This window comes from Carassius carassius, chromosome 23 (genome assembly GCF_963082965.1).
Source record: "Carassius carassius chromosome 23, fCarCar2.1, whole genome shotgun sequence".
Taxonomy (NCBI): Eukaryota; Metazoa; Chordata; class Actinopteri; order Cypriniformes; family Cyprinidae; genus Carassius; species Carassius carassius.
The window spans coordinates 1648067-1669451 of NC_081777.1; the positions used below are offsets into that span (position 1 = coordinate 1648067).

Genomic DNA, 21385 nt, shown 5'->3' on the forward strand with positions numbered 1-21385 from the left:
AGTTATGGTCTTTAACAATATTAAAACGTTAGCACAAAAACATTATTTGCGCAACATTCATTGAACATTCTGTTGTATGTTTAATGTTAATGCTTTTAAAATGTGGCTACTGGTTTCAAAACATCCAAAGAACATTCACAAATAACATTCCCATAATATTAAACAAACATTTAGAAACTGAACATTTGGAAGCCATGTTTTCATAACTTCCTTAGAACTTATTTTTGGCTTTTGGCCAAGTATGAATGGATTATGTGGATCCATGTAAAAACTTGGTCACATGGTTTATGTACAAATCCAATGGAGCGTTTGATCTGCTGTTCAATATTCTTCGAGCACGACTTGTGACGATAAAGTAAGTAGAAAACATAACAGCAGACGGTCGACCTGAGATGCTTGTGTAGTGAGCAAACACGGGTTTGCTTGTTCTGCTCTCACGACATCATGACGCGATGTTCTGGATGTCACTGTGATTTATCTCCATGCAGACTGCAGTTCTCCGCCATTAAATCAAATGAATAACAACTCGGACTCAGTGGGAGATTATCTTGAAGAGAGAGACAGAGCACCACGGTAAATAATTCAACTATCACTTACGGTGAAAAACAAAAGCATGAAGATGTTTCACTTCAGCCTCAGCGACCGGCTGGTTTACTTTAATAATGACGGCCTGTTGCAAACCGAGGTCGTTCGCCTGAGCTAATGAACTCCTCATCATCTCTATTTATGTGTGCCATTAGGTTTGAAGGTCTTAGAAGAAAGAAAATGAGTTGTGTTGGCAGTCTGGCTTATGGCAGTAAACACCGGGAGTCCCTTTTTCCATCGCTCCTGTCCTCGGTGAAGGTGATTTTCCACAGCCTGCTTTCCACCCTCAGTTCTCAGTTACTCGCAAATGGACCGTTCCTGAGACAACAAGCGAGCAATAGGGGAATAAATTCTCATTACAGAGGTGCTGCTAACAGAGGGCAAAACTGTCGCAGGAATACGCTTGTTTATAAACTCTCAGACAATTGGAACGAATGAGTTGGAACGGCTCTGGAGTTGCTTATTTTACAGGTTCTTCTCAGTCCTGATGAGGCTTTAAATCCACAGATGCTGATGTGGCACAAGGGTTTAAAACATTGACAACTTTGATACATGGTGGCTCAAGAGAGCTGATCCAAATCTCACGGGATCTTCACCCTGCAGCAGGCCTTTGGGTTTTAATTCAACTGTTAAAGCAGGTGACTGTTCAGTCTGAACTATGCAACATTGACAGTTATCAAACTGAACTGAATTGAGCTCAATAATGACACTTTTGTCCTCTGTAGAGCTGCTTTACATCTGAAATTGTATCTGTTATCTATCTATCTATCTATCTATCTATCTATCTATCTATCTATCTATCTATCTATCTATCTATCTATCTCACACACAGCATTGGGATCGCTGAGACCCAGACATAAAGAAATGATGGTCAAGAGAACTACGATGCTTAAAAGCACATCATGTTGTGAAATAGTACACTGCAGTGCATTAGTAGCTTACAGGCATGATTATAATTTAGAAACAATGAGTCCCATCATTAAATAAAAGCAGAGGAGAAGAAGTCCAAAAATCAGCTAGGGGCATCGTTTAAAAGTTTAAATAAAGTTTGGATTACATTATCTGTTTGCAATTGTTTGCAGGGATGTGATGAATGCTGTACACAAGCAGACAACAAGAGACAAACAACAACTGATGTAACGCAAGATTACGAAGGACAAACTGATTCTTTGTCCTCAAAACATGGATCTACCAGATGCTTTTATTCAATGACTTTCAACACTGCACACCATGCACACACGCACGCACGCACGCACACACACACACACACACACACACACACACACACACACACACACACACACACACACACACACACATATATACATATATACAGTACAGACCAAAAGTTTGGAAACATTACTATTTTTTATGTTTATTATAATATTGTGATATATTATTACAATTTAAAATAATTGTTTTTAAATTTATTATCATTTATTTCTGTGATGCAAAGCTGAATTTTTAGGATCATTATCACATGATCCTTTAGAAATCATTCTAATATGATGATTCATTATCAAAGTTGGAAACATTTCTGCTGCTTAATATTTTTTCAGAACATGTGATACTTTTTTAGAATACTTTGATGAATAAAAAGTAAAAAAAAAAAAAAGAAGCTATGTTTTTAAAATATAAATATTTTGTAATAACAATATACACTACTGCTCAGTAATTTGGGGTCAGTAATTTTTTCTTTCTTTTTTTTAAATTTTTAACTTTTATTCAGCAAGGATGTGTTAAATTGATAAAAAGTGATAGTAAAGAAAATATATTATTAGAATTTTTTTTTTTTTTTGAATAAATTCTTAGGTTATTTTTAACCTTTTATTGATCAAATATATGAGACAGCAGAACTGTTTCCAACACTCATAATGAATCAGAATATTAGAATGATTTCTAAATGATCATGTGATTGACTGATGTTACATGTGACACTGAAGGCTGGAGGAATGATGCTGAAAATTCAGCTTTGCATCACAGGAATAAATATTTTTTTAAAGTATATTCAGATAGAAAACTATTATTTTAAGTTGTAATAATATTTCACAATATTACAGTTTTTTTCTGTATTTTTGATCAAATAAATGCAGGCTTGATGAGCAGAAGAAACTTCTTTCAAAAACATTAAAAATAGTAATGTTTCCAAACTCTTGGTCTGTACTGTATATATATATATATATATATATATATATATATATATATATATATATATATATATATATATATATATATATATATATATATATGCTGTATACATAGTGTTATATTATTCAAATAATTGCTAGCTACTAATTTAATTTTTAACAGTGTAGATTATTTTATTCTCTCTAAAAGGTTTTGTTAAGGTTTCATTAATCACATCCAAAATAAAAGTTTTTGGTTTAAATTTAAACATTTGGTTTCAATTGTATATAATGCTATGAGTTTTTAGGACCGGGTTAAGAGTTCACATACTTTTTTGGACCTCTGTATATATAGTGTGCAAATAAAGCAGTTCCTGACCCAGACTTTGCAAAGCAACATTCCTTAGGTTCACTTTATTATATCCTAAAACAAGTAAGAAGCTCCTCAGATGTTTATGTATTTTAAAGCAGCATTGTGATTGTGAAGATCAAGACCGTGTTGATCATAAAGTGAAGGAGAATTCCATAAAAGAGAAAGGAGACAGAGGACATTAGACATCATCACAAAGAAATTCTACACTGTGTGTGTGTCTGCAATGTGTGTGTGTGTGTTTGTACAAGCCAAGGATGAAGCTCTTTCACCCTGGAGCTGGAGGACATAAAGCCACTCTGTTTACTGGACTCTGGGCTGGAGAACTGACTTCCTCTGTGGTCCCCTTCAAATTCACTTTATTCCTCTTCTTGCTCCTTTATCCAACCTCTCTGCACCCCCATCAGAACCTAAAACCACATTTACCCTGTCATGTTCCCCCTGATAGTGTTTATCACAATATTGATAAGGTTCAGGCAACTGGGCCGGCCCAGATAACGGCTGTTGATTTTGGGGTGGTAATGCAGCATTCTGGAAGAGCCAGCTGTTGTCTCACACTTGCCATGGAGATCTCAATACCAAACCAGACAGATGACGTCATGTCCCATCCACCAGTACTTTATCATGCCTTCATGCCCATGCCAAGAATACTACACTTGTAGAAGACTTTTGTGTAACATTTAAGGTGACATTTTCCAACCCTTATGTTATCCTTAGGAAAATTACAGTTAAGGGGCTTTTTGCAACACTTAATGGGTTTTAAGGGATACTTAAGAGAAATTCCCAGTTTACGACGTTTCACCGAAAGAAACACTTAAGTAACATTTTCTGCAATGCCCTTAAGTGTAAGAGAAACTTAAGGGAAAATTACACTCAAGGTGCTTTATGCAACCGGGCCCATAGATGCTGAATGAATGAATGGCCAGAGATGGACTGAGATTATACATCTACCTGGGACCGACTCTTATGAAACACAAGTCATGAATTTGCACTTGTAGTGCACTTAAAATCTTTTTTATATAAACTTTTCTTGCAGATAATATAATATTGATGAAATGAAAGGCCACTTAAGTGTCTTGAAGAAAAACACATGCATGACTTTTCCTCAACACACTTAAGTAGACTTTTAAAAAATTGCATTAAAAGTTTTATTCGTGTTGCTTTAACGAAGTACAATTTGTATGCGTTGACTAACATAGTTAAAAGCTTGATTAATTATTTTATTGTGTAATTTGATATAGCACAATTATATATACTACACACATTCATACTATATAAAACATTCCTTTTAACAGACGCTACGTAATTGGCTATCTAAAATAAATACTTAATCATAGACTATATGCGCTTTCGGACGCATCCACACTGCGAGCCACTATTTTTCGCGGGATTTTGTACCTGCTCAATAAACTCGCAAACTCCAAGAGCAGACGTTTGAGGGAAAAGTGAGAAAGACACAGGAGCCAGTGCATCATCACAATGATATTAAAACAATATTTCAATATAAAAACATGCAAACAGTTGCTTTAAAGCGGCAGAGATATGAATCTTTATAGTTGTTGACACAGAGCGGCATCCCGTCACGTAGCTGGTTATACACTAATTTAACTTAACTGCTGTTCAGAATCAGAATTTCAGAATTTCCTTCTAATACAAGCAACAGAAGTGCAGCTGTTTCGTGTGGTGAGTATCACAGAGAAAAGAATATTCAGAGATAAACCCTAAACAAATCTTACTGTAATTTCTCATCTATACTCTACATCAATTTCTGCCTTTAGTTATGTTCACTTATACAAGAAATACCGCCTACTGAGTTGCAATATGGATCAGACTAATATGCATGTTCAATATTTGATTAGAAATAGTGTTACATCAGTTCATTGTTGGCAACTTTAACAGTTATAACTGCACAAATGCACTAAGATATAAAGTGACCTTGACCTTTTACGGCTTGACCTATAGGAGCACCGAACACTCGGGCCTCTGCTGTCAGTAATATTATGTAGCTACATTTACAAGCCAATTTGAGCAGAGTTCAGGTTTGAGATGATATAATAGTCAGTATGCACTGATATAAGGAACATATGTTTCACTGTGATGGCACTGACTTTTTGGGTAATACTGTGTAAAACGATTTGATTGAATCTGGGAAATATGCTCATCTTCATTATACGGTCCCTGAGTTTTATTAAATCGCCTCTGTCTTAGTGCAAATCGTGCCCGTGATGTTTATGGCGGAGGATAGTGTTGTTGTCTTCTGGGATGCTCCGTGTGTCAAGCTCTAATGCGAACGATTCCATCATTGCTCTGCGCAGGGAGATACAAATGATGAGAAAGAAAGGAAGCATGAGACAAATCCATTTATTGTCTTCAGCAATCTAATCTAACACATGCTCGACGGATGTCCACGCTGAAAAGACGACTGCTTACATTTGCATCTAAGTGAGAATCAAGCTATTAGCCTGACTAAGTAGTGTTGCAAAGTCTGTTGGGTGATGTGTGTCTGGGGAATCCCAGGCTGCAAAGAGAGGGAATGATAATCACAGGGAAATATCTCCGCATAGAACAACACTGAGCCCTGCTGGACAAACACAACTTTACATGAAGCAGGGTTACTTGTAGTTCTTGCTGTCAGAGCCCTTTATCCATGCAGCATGTTGTATTTGAATAATGTTAAACTAGCAAAATAGATCTGATATAGTTAACATAAAAATGAAAATAGCCACAGAAGCTGCCACGACATTACAAACAAACAAACAAACAAATAGATGTTGGTGCTTTATTTAAATTCAAGTTGTCAATCATTGCTTCATATCACTTTGAAATCACAACAAATGTTTAAAATCGCTAAAAAATTAAATAAAAACAGCAGTGCATTTCAAACAGGACTGTTTCATCTGCGTTCTTCAACATCCATGTTTAAGTGAGTATTTTCAACACATACACATATCTCAAATAAAATAAGTCTAAGGGTCCATGTACACAACAATGATGCACTAAGTATAGACACATGCATTCTTGAAAAAACGCTGTATTATGGTTGCAATACACATGCACGATACACTGTAACTGTTTTCAGTAATTCATGTTTTTTATAGTTACATGGAGATGGTAACTGTATCGTTTTCAAAACGCACTTTACACTTTGTACTTTTTATGTTTTCAGGCTTCTGAAATGCTGCTGTTGTGTAAATGAACAGCTAAAACACGTCACACACACACAAAACCTAATTACTTAATACAGTAATCATCTAGTCCTTTTATCAATACTAAAATGTTTTTAGAAGTCATATAATTGAGATTGCAATCACTTGAGCAGTTTCTAGAATATCAAATCATGTAAAACAATAACTAGAATAACTAGAAAATATATAGTCACAACTAAAATGCATAAACACTTTTAGTCATTTGTGGTTAAAAGATCAAATATTTTTTTTAAATATTTTCAATTCACTGACAATATCTAGCTGAATTGATATTTAAATATTGGATTATATCCTAGACTAGAAATGACATTTTTTTAAATTCTCTGATATTTCCAACTTGTTCCATGTTCATGGGAACCCTGATTACAAATTTGAATCTACATAACCTCATTTATAATTTAATACAGTCACATAAGAGCAACCCGGCTAACAGGAGATGTTCTCAGAAGGTTATGAACAAATATTCTTCCAGTAACAAATGTTATGTTTACATTATTCATTAGAATGTTCAGAATTTCAGAAAGTTCAGAGAAAATTCAAATGTAACGTTCATGGAATGTTTGGAAAATGATACAATTAAATGATCAAAAAAGCTTTAAAAACCAGGATGTTTTGAATGTTTTCCTAACTTAATGGGAATGTTAGAAAAACGTTCTCAGAACATATTTTTCTAAGCTGGGAGCAAATAGGCCAAAAGAGACGCAAAACACAGAACAAAGACACAAACATTTACATTAAAAAAGCAAAAGATTCCAAGCATCACTTGGTTGTTTGCACCTGGTGTTGAGGGTCAGTATGCTCTGAAGCCTGCTGACTGGGCTGTGTTTTACACAGTGTTGTCGTAGGAGGGAGTGGAGTAGGGTGGTCCCTGTGGTCCCTGGGGTCCCTGCGGTCCCTGCATCGCTCCGGCCGCTGCACTCAGAGCCGCCTGCTGGACGTGAGGATTCTTCCAGGCTCCGGAGACCCACTCCTCCTGCGCTTTACTCACACTGCCGCCGCTGCCGCGGTAGAAGTTATGAACCTGACAAACACCAGCAATATTCAGTTTATACCAGGATACTTTAAAAACAGTACTTATTACAGAAACAACTCTCTTTAAAAGAATACGTGTGAACTGAATTAATGTTTTCAGATGCTGCATTACCGTATTTTTCGGACTATAAGTCGCATCTGAGTATAAGTCGCATCAGTCCAAAAATACGTCATGATGAGGAAATAAACATAAGTCGCACTGGACTATAAAAGCATTTATTTAGAACCAAGAGAAAACATTACCATCTCCAGCCGCGAGAGGGCCAAACTATGAAAAAAAGTGCGACTTATAGTCCGGAAAATACGGTACATTTAATTTAATGAAAATATGGTTTATATTTAAATATACTGTATATTTAAAACAATTAGTGTGTTTTCTGACCCACTTACAGTAAGTAGGACTTCAGTACATCTTTATATGTAATTTCATAATTACTTCCATTGTCTTTGAAATATGTGACCCTGGAGCACAAAACCAGTCAATAAGTAATTTTTCAAGGGTCAATGTTAAAGAAATTGAGATGTATGCATCATACATAAAATATACTTTCATGTCATTTCATTTGAAATTTGTGCGTCAAGTTTTTAATTGCACGTGCAATGATGAAGTTAAAATATAATAACTTTAAATGTAACATAAAACATCATTTAAAAAGTACTTTAAAAGTAAATGTAAAGTGTATTTAAGTGCTAAAAACAAAGTCATGTAGTTTTAAAAAATATATACTTTAAGGATTTGAAGTACACTACAAGTGCACATTTTATAGTTACTGTATTTCCTGTTTAAAAGGGAAGCTGATAATATATTTATAATATAATAACTTTAACTGAAATACAATGACATTTCAACAAAACTTAAATGTATTTCATTAATTGCCAAGGCAGCATTTACCATTTTCCTTTAGTTTAACTTTATATATTAAAATAACTACAAATGAAATAAAGATTAAAAAAATGAAAATAATGAATAAAAAAGTTTTAGAAAAAAATATATTATTACATAATATTACATAACAACATATATATATATATATATATATATATATATGTGTGTGTGTGTGTATTAAAATAAAAAAGAAATAAAATAAAATAATTACAATAAAAAATATGCTATTTCAAAATATTCAACTATAATATTATCTCAGTCATACTAAAATAAGACTGGTAGGTGGATTATAACCGTTCTGCTTTTCAGGCACAAATACTAAGGCAAATGATTTATTTACTCTCACATCTATTTAACAAGCACTGCATGCTCCAGCATCACATTTAATGACAACAAAGCAGCCCCTCGTCTTCAGCTAAAGGAGCTGTCCGCTTTAATAGATCAGAGAGAGCCGTACCTTCGTGAGCGCCACGAAAGAGACGACAGCGACTGCGGTGAACATGAGGGTGGGGATCAACATGATGATGGAGGCAAAGATACTCGTGCCAAAGAAGGAGATGGTGCCCAACCAGCCGCTGAAACACAGAGATCAGACAAGAAGATACGGAGAAGAATACAGAGAAGAGTGTTCATTAAACAAGTATAAATCATAGCCTAATCTCACCAGACACCCCATCCTGGTATTCCTATGGCCTGAATTATAGCAATGAAAAGTTGTGCTATGAACACAAAGAAGAATGCCATGAAGTAGAATGAGCTGTCAGTCCTGAAAACAAACAAACAAACAGACCGTACAGTAATTGTAATGAACCCTTTATAATAATAATAACATTATGAATTCAATATGCATTTACTATACGATGATGATGATAAAGATAATTAACAAATACTAATACATTTCATAAAATGCAAAATAGTGCAAAATAGTATTAATAAAAAACAATGATAATAACAATAATAATAACAATAATAATAATAATGTATTCTTTACACATTTACCATAATATCATGGTAATGTGATAAAGATGATGATTATTATTATTAATATTATTAATCAATATTGTTGTTATTTTTATTAATCAATATTAATGTTATTATAAAGTTTCATGAAATTCAAATGGTCAAATAATAATAATAATGAATAAATAAATAATGACGTATAATCATAATTTAAAACCAGTCTGATGGTAATCAGGTGAACTGACTTGAAGGCGTTGTAAATGGGTCTGAACCAGCAGACGTAAGAGCAGGGGGTGAAGAGAATAACCCAGATGATGGACATGCCGAAGTTAGTCACTCCTCCACCTCCAAACATCCACGCCATACAGCCCAAGAAGTTCACCAGCAGCGTCACTCCGTACACTGGAACAACAGCAGACTATTAAACCATCACAAACCCTCCGATGGATCTGTGTGAGAGATCAGAGAGACAGTCTACAAGAAGATAACGCTCCTCCTTTCAATTCAGTTCAGTTCAGTTCAATTCAGTTAGCTTTACTGGCATCACAAAAGTACATTTTGCATTGCCAAAGCATGCAAAAGAAAATAGAACATATACAACAGTGTAATCTGGAACAATAAAGCAATTGAAATAACATTTGAACAAGTAATATTAAAAGAATGAGATTAAAACATATAGACATAGATATGCTATAGTAACGGTTATGTAACAGATTGAATGAAGATGAATGAAAGTGAGTTTTTCAGTTGGGGTGCAGTTATTAAATTGGGGAAATATTTAGTTTGTTTTGGGATAGTAGTGGTTTCTGATGGTTTGGTATTTGGGGTTTTGTGTGAGGAAGTGCAGCTCTGTTTCGATCTCTCCCAGAATGCAGTGGTGTGTGTGTGTGTGTCTGTCTGTGTGTGTGTCTGTGTGTGTGTGTGTGTGTGTGTGTGTGTGTGTCTGTGTGTGTGTGTGTGTGTGTGTGTGTGTGTGTGTGTGTGTGTGTATGTGTGTGTGTGTGTGTGTGTGTGTGTGTGTGTCTGTCTGTCTGTGTGTGTGTCTGTGTGTGTGTGTGTGTGTGTCTGTCTGTGTGTGTGTCTGTGTGTGTGTGTGTGTGTGTGTGTGTGTGTGTGTGTGTGTGTGTGTGTGTGTGTGTGTGTATGTGTGTGTGTGTGTGTGTGTGTGTGTGTGTGTGTGTCTGTGTCTGTCTGTGTGTGTGTTTGTCTGTGTGTGTGTGTGTGTGTGTGTGTGTGTGTGTGTCATATCAGGACACAACTCTGTATAATGACATGGGTATGACACAGGTATTACAAGGAGAGGGTGACTTATGAGGACATAGCCCATGTCCCCATTTCTCAAAATGCTCATAAATCATACAGAATGAGTTTTTTTGAGAAAGTATATATATTATATACTGCTTCCATGCCATGGAAAAAAATATTTTAAATAATACTAGGAATTCAAGGGGAAAAATAAGAAGAAATGCATTGAATTAATAATAATAATAAATAAGTAAAATTTGTAGAAAAGCATGCCATTTCACTCAAAAACAACAAAGAGAGGATACCTTTGGCAGGAGCAGGTACAAGTATGATCTAGAGCAGGAGATGAGAATTATTAATGTATATACAGCACAGTGCCAGCTGTTAGTCTGTCATAAACACGCCAGTGTTCCTCAACTTTACTGGATCCCCATCATCTCTGAAACCCCTCAGAACAAAACATGCTTACTGATTTCATTAGTGCAGTGAGCAAATGAAGTATAAATCACAACTAGTTAGTAGGCTTACCCAGTCTGCAGCCATATCAGTTATGTGCAAGATATACTGTATGTATGTCAAAAATATAATATTAATATATTTGTAATTACCTGTTTAAAATGATAAAGTTGCATGTGTGTGTGTGTGTGTGTGTGTGTGTGTGTGTGTGTGTGTGTGCAAGGATTTTAAGATACAATTAATACAATTAATACAATTTGAATACAATTTGGCACACTTCATGTTGTGACTATATCTCAATAATAAGCAGGATAATATTATTTAGTAATATTTGCATATTTTCAAGATATGTAGGTTACTTACTGGTTTTTGCTTGGGAAAACACTTAATTAAATATATGTAAGATATATGTAATATATACAAAAACAAATAAATCTCAAACATGCATTGGTTTAAAAAAAAAAAGATTCCACAGACTCCATGCAATCACAGTTTACACCACTTGGGGTCCGAGACAGAAAATGAGTCGATATTTTCCAAGCAGAATCTCTGTGAATTAGACCTGATTATTATTTACGATTGTTTTCTGTGTTTCCAGACTCACAGATCCACAGATGGTAGAGTCTCTTGCACATGGTGCGGTGCTGGTCAGGAATCTCCTCAAAGTCCTGGTAGAAGCACGGCTTCAGAGGAATAAAGCCAGGCAGAGGAGGAAAGTTGTTTTCTACAGGACAAACAATCAGAATAATGCATACATGTAAAATGCACTTTCTTATTGTTTATACTTTTGTAAAGAATTAACGAATTATTATTATTATTATTATTATTAAGAATATATTTAGTTAGTTAGTTAGAGTTGATTTAGCGTCCTTACCAGCCATTGGGAAACTGGTGTCGGCTACTTGTTTTTAAGAGCTGTGAATCTACAAGTGAAGAACATACATATGATCAGCCCAATGTACATTATGAACATTACAGAACAATGAACATTGACCAACAGTACAGTCACATAATAAGAGTATTCTTCTGTTGTTGTTGTTGTCCTTCTATGTTTGTGTGTCATAGTCAACAAAAAAATATTGTGCAGCACAACTGTTTTCAACATTGATAATCAGAAATGTTTCTTGAGCAGTAAATCATCATATTATTCTGATTTCTGAAGATCATGTGACACTGAAGACTGGAGGAATGATGCTGAAAATACAGCTGTGCATCACAGAAATACATTACACTTTAACACAGATTCACAGAGAAAACAGCTGCTTTAAATAGTTAAAATATTACTGTCATAAACTGCATTGTTATCAAGTAAATGCAGCTTTGGTGGGCAGACATTACAGGATCTCATCTTAAAAACATTAAAATATCTTCCAACCTGACACTTGTAATGTAGCCTATGTTAATATAATTTAATATATATATATATATAAAGAATACCTTGTATTAGTCTAAATATGTGGGGACATTTATATGTCATGGACAGACAGGAGTCAAAAAGATCTCTAAAATCGTGTTATATTCAGAGTCCAGCTGAAGAACTGTATGTTTTGTTTAAAACTATGACACTCTGAACTCTCTCGAGGCTAATAGTGTTTAATGTCTGCAGGCTGGGAGTGTGTTAGGAGCTCCTGGATTAAGAGACAGGATCACAGATGGGCTATAAGTGAGTTTGTTTTCTTTACTTACACATATTACAATGCGTCTCAACGCGGATCGCAACATTTATCCTCGGACTATTGTTTACATCCCTACTGCTGCATTTGTTTGTTTCGCGGCCGTTTACTACAAACAGTAAGCAAATGAAATGCATCCATCAAGTCAGCTCAAGCTAAGCTCGAGCATTACACAGACTGAATAAGAGGAAAATAATCGCCTTACCTTCTCCTGCACACCGAGAGCACTACAGTAACATGACTTCTAGTGCACACTTCAACACGCTTTCACACCAAATCAAACACAGCACACACTAAAGAAAGCAGAGACGCTCGCTTCTTCAGACTGTTTCTAAAGTTTCTTGTAATCTTCATTGACTTAACATTCGTCGCATATCCAGAGACAGATCTCTGAAAACGCTTACGGTTTTTAGCCAATAGGAGTACAGTGTTAGATTCTGAACACGCCCTCTTCCACCTCGTTGGCCAATCACCGCGCTGGATGGCGGTTGCTGTCCGCGGTGCTGAAGTAGTAGTTTGGTGGGCGTGTTAAAGACGGAAACCTTCGACCTACGACTGACCTCATTACCATTATCAAACATCAAGCATTTGATTTTCAAGTATTTTCATACATATAAAATAATGCATTCGTATTTTAATCACAAGAGATTTCAAACAGGTTACCTCAGAAAAAAGAGAAAAAGTGCACGTAATAAATGTCCAAAAAGGCGAATATGTGTTTCACATATTTTTTATTAAAAAAATCTTTAAATTATTAGATCAATTATGAAAACTGTTATAAACTCCTGAGAACATAGAGTGAAGTTATTCATTGCTGTAAAATAAATAAATAAAAAAATAAATATTTTTGGAGTAACGTTTTACAAAAACGCTATTTCAAAATTCACTATGTCAAGTTTAATCAAATTATTTTATGAAATGTAGGCTACTAGCAATTTCTGAGTTAAATGTTTCTAAACTAGTTTTCAGTGTTCGTGCATTTGCATTGTTTTACCACTAAGTGGCAGTTTCTATGTCAACTCCTATCTATAGCTTAATTTCTTAGTTCCATCATACTTATGAATGTACAAATAACATTTCCCCCTAACAGTTAACAGTCGTACTGTAAGCTAACTCATAAAACGCTCAAAAATGCATGAAAGGAGAGAGAGGATGAGGGTGGAGATTAATGACGGTGAGGGAGGACTGGTAATCTCTGCTGTCAGTCAGATCAGAGCACAGACAGCATCACACTCTCCGTCTGTAAAGCTCGTCTTTATACTGACTTCAGAAAGTCATCGCGTGGAAGATGAAATAACCGCTTCTGAAGATGATGCGCGGACACAGACCGGTGAGGAACTGCGCTTAGTTCGAATATTCGGTCAATATTATGCATGTGTTTTTCCCACTGGAAAATAAATTTGAACTTGTTTTTTTTTTTAAACATCGTCTCCTCAAATGCTACATTTTCATGAACATGCGATTTAAAAATGTTAAAACAAGCTTGAATTACATCGGGTTTTTTATTTTACTCTTCGTAACTATTGAAAAATGCTGTATTGTAAAGGGGAAAAAAGATACTGACATTTGTCTTAATGAAATTGTTGTTTTTCATCGAGAGAGAGAGAGAGAGAGAGAAAGCTGTGATTAAAATATAACTTGCACAAATAACCTCCGCATGCGGTTTTTAAAAATTAAACATGTTTTATATAAATAATATAATGTTTACTACCTATAGAAATCCCAACACAAGTAGGGATCAGGAAGTAGTTCATTTATTGCACACGTTTTATAGTGAGATATCAATGGCCAAGGATTAATTTAGTGCTTATTCACATGCAGGGCAGTATGATTTATATATGAAACTGATATGATGTCTGCAGTGAGACTGAAGCTGCAGCAAAAAGATGATTAAGGATCTCAATATTGCAATTGCAATATGGCTTTTTTATTCAAACCGTGGATTGGAGGATTACAGTAGCTTTACCTCAGGCCACCCCAGTGCTTCAGACACTTTATAATGACTGGTCTGCTGCATTCATATATGCCCATAACTGCTGCATTTGTGGCCTGTGTCTGTGTCTACAAACCTCTCTCTCTCTGTTTGGTCTCCTCAGACTCCCGTCTCCAACTCAACTTTGTCCTTCTGTGGCTCTGATAACTCTTCAGCATATAAGGTTGATAATGGCCTGCTGAATAACGGCTGCTTTCTGGACGCTCTCGGTGTCGTCCCTCATGTCTTCTTGCTGTTTAGCACCTTCCCCATCCTCTTCATCGGTGAGATGCTTTCTCAGATTTCACATTTTGCACTTGAGAACCTGGACTTGGTTTCAACTATGGTCCTCCAAGGCACAAATGAGTATACTGAACACTGTTCAAGTGCACTGAGACATATCACAGCTTCACTCAACTGTTGTGGTTTTGTGTGATGGTGTGGTTGTGTTTGTAGGTTGGGGCAGTCAGAGCTCTAAGGTTCACATTCATCACAGCACATGGCTTCATTTCCCTGGTCATAACTTCCGCTGGCTGCTCACCGTTGTCCTGCTGTTTGTGCTGGTGTGTGAGATCGCTGAGGGAATCGTGTCGGACGGGTAAGAACAACTACTAAACAATGGCCTTGTCCATTTGTGTCTGACAGTTGTGCAGTTATTTAGTCGTGAGGAATAAAATGGTTAGATATTAAATATCCAAAAGGCAGTATTTAAAGTTTAAATCGAGTAGAAGTATTTAAGATTCAAAATTGCTTTTTCACAAATCAAATGTTGGCTAAATTAATTTTTTTAGATTTCTGTTTCTAATAAATGCTGTTCTTTTAAAACTTCTATTCATCTCTGAATCATTAACAGTACAATGTATCACAGTTTCCACACAAATATTGAGCAGCACAACTGTTTCCAACACTGATAATAATCAGAAATGTTCTTGAGCAGTAAATCATCATATTATTCTGATTTCTGAAGATCATGTGACACTGAAGACTGGAGGAATGATGCTGAAAATACAGCGGAGCATCACAGAAATAAATTAGTTTAATATATAATATAAATGCAGCCTTGCAAAAACATTAAAAATGTATATTTTTAGGAATTTAAACAAATCTTATTTGCATTGAGATAATACAAATGCATGTAGTTTTCAGCACAGATCAATAGACAATAACAGGCAGTTCAGCCGTGACTGATGTTATTCACAGACTGAATGAAACTCTCCACCAGGTTTAATCAGTCCCGTCATCTCCATCTCTACATGCCGGCAGGACTCGGGATGCTGGCTGCCATCACGTCCATCGTCTACTACCATAACATAGAGACCTCCAACTTCCCCAAGCTGCTAATAGGTATAAACAGACCCTGACAGCCTGATTTCACACTGGACTGATGCAGTTGATATGATCCCTGAGATAAACGCTGAATGTAGTGGATAAGAGAGTATGCAAACATCTCATAATAATGTGCTCATGAATTATTTATCTTCTCACCCAGCATTGCTGATCTATTGGACTTTGGCATTTATCACCAAAACCATCAAGTTTGTGAAGTATGACGATCACGGCATCGGTCTGATGCAGCTGCGTTTCTGCATCACAGGACTGCTGGCGCTTCTGTACGGCCTGCTGCTGGGAGTCGAGGTCAATGTGGTACTGCGGAGGGTAAGCACGGGGTCAGGGGATTATTTAGAGCGGGTGTGTTTGTGTAAAATAATGCCTGCCTGTCACACAGAGAGTGGATTACTGGAGACAACGTTTAAAGGGATAGTTTCACTCAAACGTGAAAGTTTGCCGTTAATTTACACAGCCCCAGGCCATCCAAGATATATATATACATGAATATATACAGCTCCTGACAATAAACTGGGGTCTTATGAAGTGAAACAATCAGTCTGTGCAAGAAACGGAGCATTATTTACAAAATTATTACCATTATTTTCACTGGTGACGTCAGAAATGTCATGCATAAAAATGTTTGATCATTAAATTGCACAATTGCACAAAAAAAAAATTGTATTAGTTTTTAACAATTTTGCGATTGTTTATCTCGCTATTCTGACTTTATAACTCACAATTCTGAGAAAACAAAAAAAGTCAGAATTGCGAAATAAAAAGTCACTATTATCTTGTTTTATATTTTTATTTAGTGGCCTTCCATACTTTCAAAGTATCACTTATTAAATTAGTTTCATATTGATTTAATATATTATTTTAAACAATTATTTAAACTTTCTGTTTTCTGCATAAAAATAAGGGATGGCATGAGGACACTGGTGCTTTAGGTATGGCATGATCCCCTCTGTGTGTTGCATAATCGTGCTCCATGTGAGATTAAAATATGGAGAACCTGGCCTGGCTGTAGTTTCCAGCTGAATCCAATGTCACCGCAGCGCACAATAAACTTCTGTTTGTGTCTGACAGCTGTTTGCGAACCGCTGGATGGGGGCAAATCCCTCTCTGTCCGCTGGCTTTGCTAAGCTCTTTATCAGGATGGTTGTGTTCTTCTGAGGAGAACAGAGGCTCAATCCAGGTCTTGAATTTATGACTGCTTAGAAATGAATGTTCATAACTCATCACTGGGGATAATCCAGTCTTGTAACCTGTGATTAGTCTTCAGGTAATTAGAAGATGAGTCGGGCTGTTTGGCGGAAAAAACAGCTAAGCTTCATGTCGTTAATAGATTTCAACTGGTGTCAAATTATAGTTTGTCAAGAAAATGTTTTTGGACATAAAATTAAGTCATTCTGGAGTTTGAACAATTTGAAACTAATAATCTAGACGTGTGCAAAACAAGAGTCAAGACTTACTCAAGTTTGTTTTAGAAAGGTAATAGTTTTACTAAAGTATCCTTTGTGAAAAAGAAGTACAATTTACTTTTAAAAAGGGTTATACTTCAGTTTGAACTGAATGCAGTTTTCTTTAGACACCTAATTATGTTATCTACATTTAAAGGAATATGTATTATATTTTAAATTCATATTAAATGTAATTAGTTAAACTTAAGAGTGCTAGAACAATAGAACTTCACTACATCTTTATATGTAATTTCATAATTTAGTAATGGTTTAAGAACGACATGAAGGCATGTCTCTCTTTAAATGTATTTAAGATGCCTTTTATTTATTAATTATTTTTTAATATTACATCTTCATGTACAATTTATATATATATATATATATTAAGTTTTGAAGTTCAGTGCATTTCAATAACATTAACCATTCTTCTTTTCATAAAAACTGTGAAATTATTTAAAAAATCCTATGAAATTTGACATTATAGCTCTTTTTTATTCACATTTGGTGATTGTTTTTTTTTTTTACAATAATTATTGCTACATATTTATTTATTTTTTTATATATATTGTAAAGCATGTTAATTTTTGCTAAATACTTTTATGTTCTTTTACAAATGTCTGTGCTGTGGTTTTAACTCCACACTGAATGTCTTTTCCAATGCTCTTGTAACAGATAAACACAAAATGTTGATTTGTGAGACTGACGTGCACTACACGTTCGGTCAGATATAATGGGAAACTCCTGTTATTCTAGAGAAGACAAATCGTTTGGCAAGAACCCTTTTTTTTATTTGTTTCAACATGTGGTCTTTGTTTTTATAACTGACTGAAAACCTAGATCCACTGAGCACATTTAGGATGAATTAGAACAGCAAATTTGAGCTTGAGCATCAGTGTCCTCACTGATTCTCTTGTTGTAATTTCAGTAAATCCCTGCTTCCTTGGGATGCTTGACTGATGATTGTGTTGTCTCTTGGGTTTCAGCGCTACATGTGGTTTCCGTGTCCCACAGAGGTCAAGCCTCCGGATGACCTCCAGGACCTGGGCGTTCGTTTCCTTCAGCCGTTCGTTAATCTGCTGTCTAAGAGCACATACTGGTGGATGAACACCTTCATCACCTCTGCACACAAGCGGCCCATCGACCTGAAAACCATCGGCAAGCTGCCCATTTCCATGAGAGCTCTCACCAACTTCCAGCGGCTCCGCAAGGCCTTCGATGCTCAAGCAGTACAGTAACCTTCTTCTCTGCGCTAAAAATTGTGTATTACATTATGAGGATTTACCCCATCCAGTTTGAAGGTCTAAAGTTTCACTTTATTGTATTGAGTGTCAGAGACATTTAGAATTCTATTTGGATAATAATATAATTTTTTTTTTTTTTTTTTTTGATGAAGCAAATCACAACAAAGTGCCTTTTTTTAAACTTACCTGAAAATTAAAGAGTGAAAATAGACAAAATTACTCCGAGTTTGTGCAAATTGTTCATAAAAGGCCAGCGGTATGTAATCTGGATTCCAGGAAGAGCTGCATGTAAACAGATATTACATAATTTTAACCGGTTGGATCCTTTTCTCTGCCAAATCCAGAGATCTACAAACTCTGCGTTTTCAAGCATCTGTGTGTGTTTTTGGCTGATCCATCCTGTTTTGTGTTGACGTCCACTTGTATAACTAGACTGCTTATGTCCTTAATACAGCAGAATCATTTTTATCCCCTTTGTTCTGAAAAATAGAAGGCACTTCAGAAACACTTCAGATTAAAGCCCTTATGTAAGATACGGTACAAAAAAATAAAAATCTGTTTGGGTGTGGAATTTACATAATCAGTACACCTGTTACTAAACTGCCAGTTTAGAGATGATTCATGTATAGAGACTGAATCTCACAGTTTTTACGCTGAGCTCTGTGTTCTCCGCGCAGGAGAAGGGTCCGGTCCCTCTGAAGGGTTCGCGGTGGATCTGGCTCGCTCTGCGTCAGGCGTTCGGCCGGCCGCTGGTCCTCAGCATCACCTTCCGCTTCATAGCTGACCTGCTGGGCTTCGCCGGGCCACTCTGCATCTCAGGGATTGTTCATCACATCAGCAGTGACAATCACAGCGCTCTGCCTCCGGTACCATTGCAAATAATACAGCATACACAGTAGCTATTGGGACAGTTAAGACACACTTAAAGGATTTGTTCACCCAAAAATGAAAATTCTCTCATTAATTCCATCTATACTGTATATATTCATGTTCCTGAACACCAAGTGCAGACAAACACTTAAGGGAATTGCTTTGGGTTTCTGTTTCTTAATGGGGAGTCAGGTCACCAAAATTATTTTTGGCATTTTTATGCATAATATTTTTAAAAATTCATATTATTTACTTCTTAAAAAATAGCTTGCTCTGGTTAAAGGCCGTGTTGCAGGGTTAATTTTTCAACGAATTTGTGCAATTTGCTTGTTGGTAATAAACATTTAAACTGTTATCCATTTTATGTTGTTGGGCATCACAAAACAGAATATAATACGAAAAAGTAGGTACTTGCAGTTCTTGGCAATTCCTCATTTGCCGTCTCACGTCTGGCAGGTTTAAAATTACACTTCTGTGGGCCATCATACATGTTGGTTCTTGGTCTTGAGTGATTTATGATTTTGATTGATTATGTACTCTAAAAATATGTGACCCTCTCTTGATGATACAGTGTTTATCTCATCCCATGATCAATCTGAGCACACCTGAGCCCCTTTCACACTGAAACAGCCGGTAAAAGAGTCGCGCGATAACGTGCGTCATCACTACAACACGGCATTAGATCTGGCTTTTGAATAAAATAAGAAAAAGTCAGAATCGCGAGATAATATACTTGCAATTGTAAGAAAAACAGGCAGAACTGTAAGATAAAAATTCACAATTAACATTTTTTTTTTTTTGGCATGAAAAAAACTGAATTATGAAATGTAAATGTAGACTTAAGAAGAACAACTCTGAATTGTGATTGAGAAACATGGAATCGTGAGTTAAAAAGTTGCAATTAACATTTGTTTTATTATGATGGTGAAGAAAAGCTTCCGTAGAAATGTGACCTGGATGTGTTCCAGGAGGATTCTCCCACTGCTGGATATTTTAGACACCTGACTCTGTTTGTAGGTCAAGCTTCTGGGAGTGCACTTCATCTCGTCAGAAGCGTTCCTAGCGAATGCATATGTTCTGGCCGTGCTGCTGTTTCTGGCACTTCTGCTGCAGAGAACCTTCCTTCAGGCGTCTTATTACGTGGCCATCGAGACCGGCATCAAACTCAGAGCAGCCATTCAGGTCAGATTCACTGTCTGTGTGTTCAGTCTTCAAACTGTTTTACTAATGACTTCATTAGACATTTGCCTTTTTTTCTTTACCCCATTCAGACTAAGATTTACCATAAGATCATGCGTCTGTGCACATCTAACATGTCTATGGGTGACATGACCACGGCTCAGATCTGCAGTCTCGTGGCCCGAGACACAAACCACCTCATGTGGTTCTTCTTTCTCTGTCCCAACCTGTGTGCCATGCCAGTTCAGGTTAAGATCAACTATTGCATTATGTAAATTATACCACAGGTTCCCAAACTCACACCAAACACTTTTGAGATGGTTGTGCTGTGCAGATTGTGATGGGGGTTCTGCTGCTCTATTCTCTGCTGGGGGTCAGCGCTCTGATCGGTGCCACCGTCATCGTGATTCTGGCTCCTCTGCAGTATTTCGTGGCCACTCGACTCTCACGAGCGCAGAAGAGCACGCTGGTGAGACATTCACTGATACTGAATTGTGCTATAATAACCCCTAACTCATTATAAACACTTTAATAGAGACAGAGATGTAGATTTTGTGAAAGATGTTTTTTCTCTGAATCAAAAATGATTATAATGGCTGGATCTGGCAAATCGCTTTCATACCACAGATGCTAAACATTCTTGCAATCTGTCTGAACTGAATTATACATATCATGCACACATCCATATGAGGAGTTTTAAACATCAAATTAGTCATTCGGAGAACAAAATTTCTCATTGCTGACTATGGGCCTGCACTGCCACTAAACTGTGAATAGCTTAAATAGAATAGAAAT

At 36.1% G+C, this 21385-nt stretch overlaps 2 protein-coding genes across 5 annotated transcripts in view; one reads left to right on the forward strand and one right to left on the reverse strand.

Annotated features, from left to right (window-relative positions):
• Nucleotides 1-12938, reverse strand: part of LOC132101191 (secretory carrier-associated membrane protein 5-like) — a 43301-nt gene extending 30363 nt beyond the window's left edge. The window contains exons 1-7 of the mRNA XM_059505922.1: nt 12745-12938; nt 11741-11789; nt 11471-11590; nt 9411-9567; nt 8870-8971; nt 8663-8780; nt 6291-7308 (exon numbers count right to left, since the gene is read on the reverse strand). Of these exons, the coding sequence (XP_059361905.1) occupies nt 7114-7308; nt 8663-8780; nt 8870-8971; nt 9411-9567; nt 11471-11590; nt 11741-11747 (699 nt within the window). The 5' untranslated portion in view covers nt 11748-11789; nt 12745-12938 and the 3' untranslated portion in view covers nt 6291-7113. The remainder of the gene's footprint in view (nt 1-6290; nt 7309-8662; nt 8781-8869; nt 8972-9410; nt 9568-11470; nt 11591-11740; nt 11790-12744) is intronic.
• Nucleotides 12939-13715: 777 nt separating this feature from the next.
• The window catches only part of abcc8b (ATP-binding cassette, sub-family C (CFTR/MRP), member 8b), a 28922-nt gene continuing 21252 nt past the window's right edge, over nt 13716-21385 (forward strand). For all 4 annotated transcript variants that reach the window (XM_059505923.1, XM_059505925.1, XM_059505924.1 and 1 more), the window contains exons 1-10: nt 13716-13869; nt 14636-14795; nt 14968-15109; nt 15734-15855; nt 16001-16167; nt 18284-18526; nt 19219-19407; nt 20429-20593; nt 20683-20838; nt 20925-21059. In XM_059505923.1, coding sequence (XP_059361906.1) covers nt 13849-13869; nt 14636-14795; nt 14968-15109; nt 15734-15855; nt 16001-16167; nt 18284-18526; nt 19219-19407; nt 20429-20593; nt 20683-20838; nt 20925-21059 — 1500 coding nt within the window. In that variant the 5' untranslated portion in view covers nt 13716-13848. The remainder of the gene's footprint in view (nt 13870-14635; nt 14796-14967; nt 15110-15733; nt 15856-16000; nt 16168-18283; nt 18527-19218; nt 19408-20428; nt 20594-20682; nt 20839-20924; nt 21060-21385) is intronic.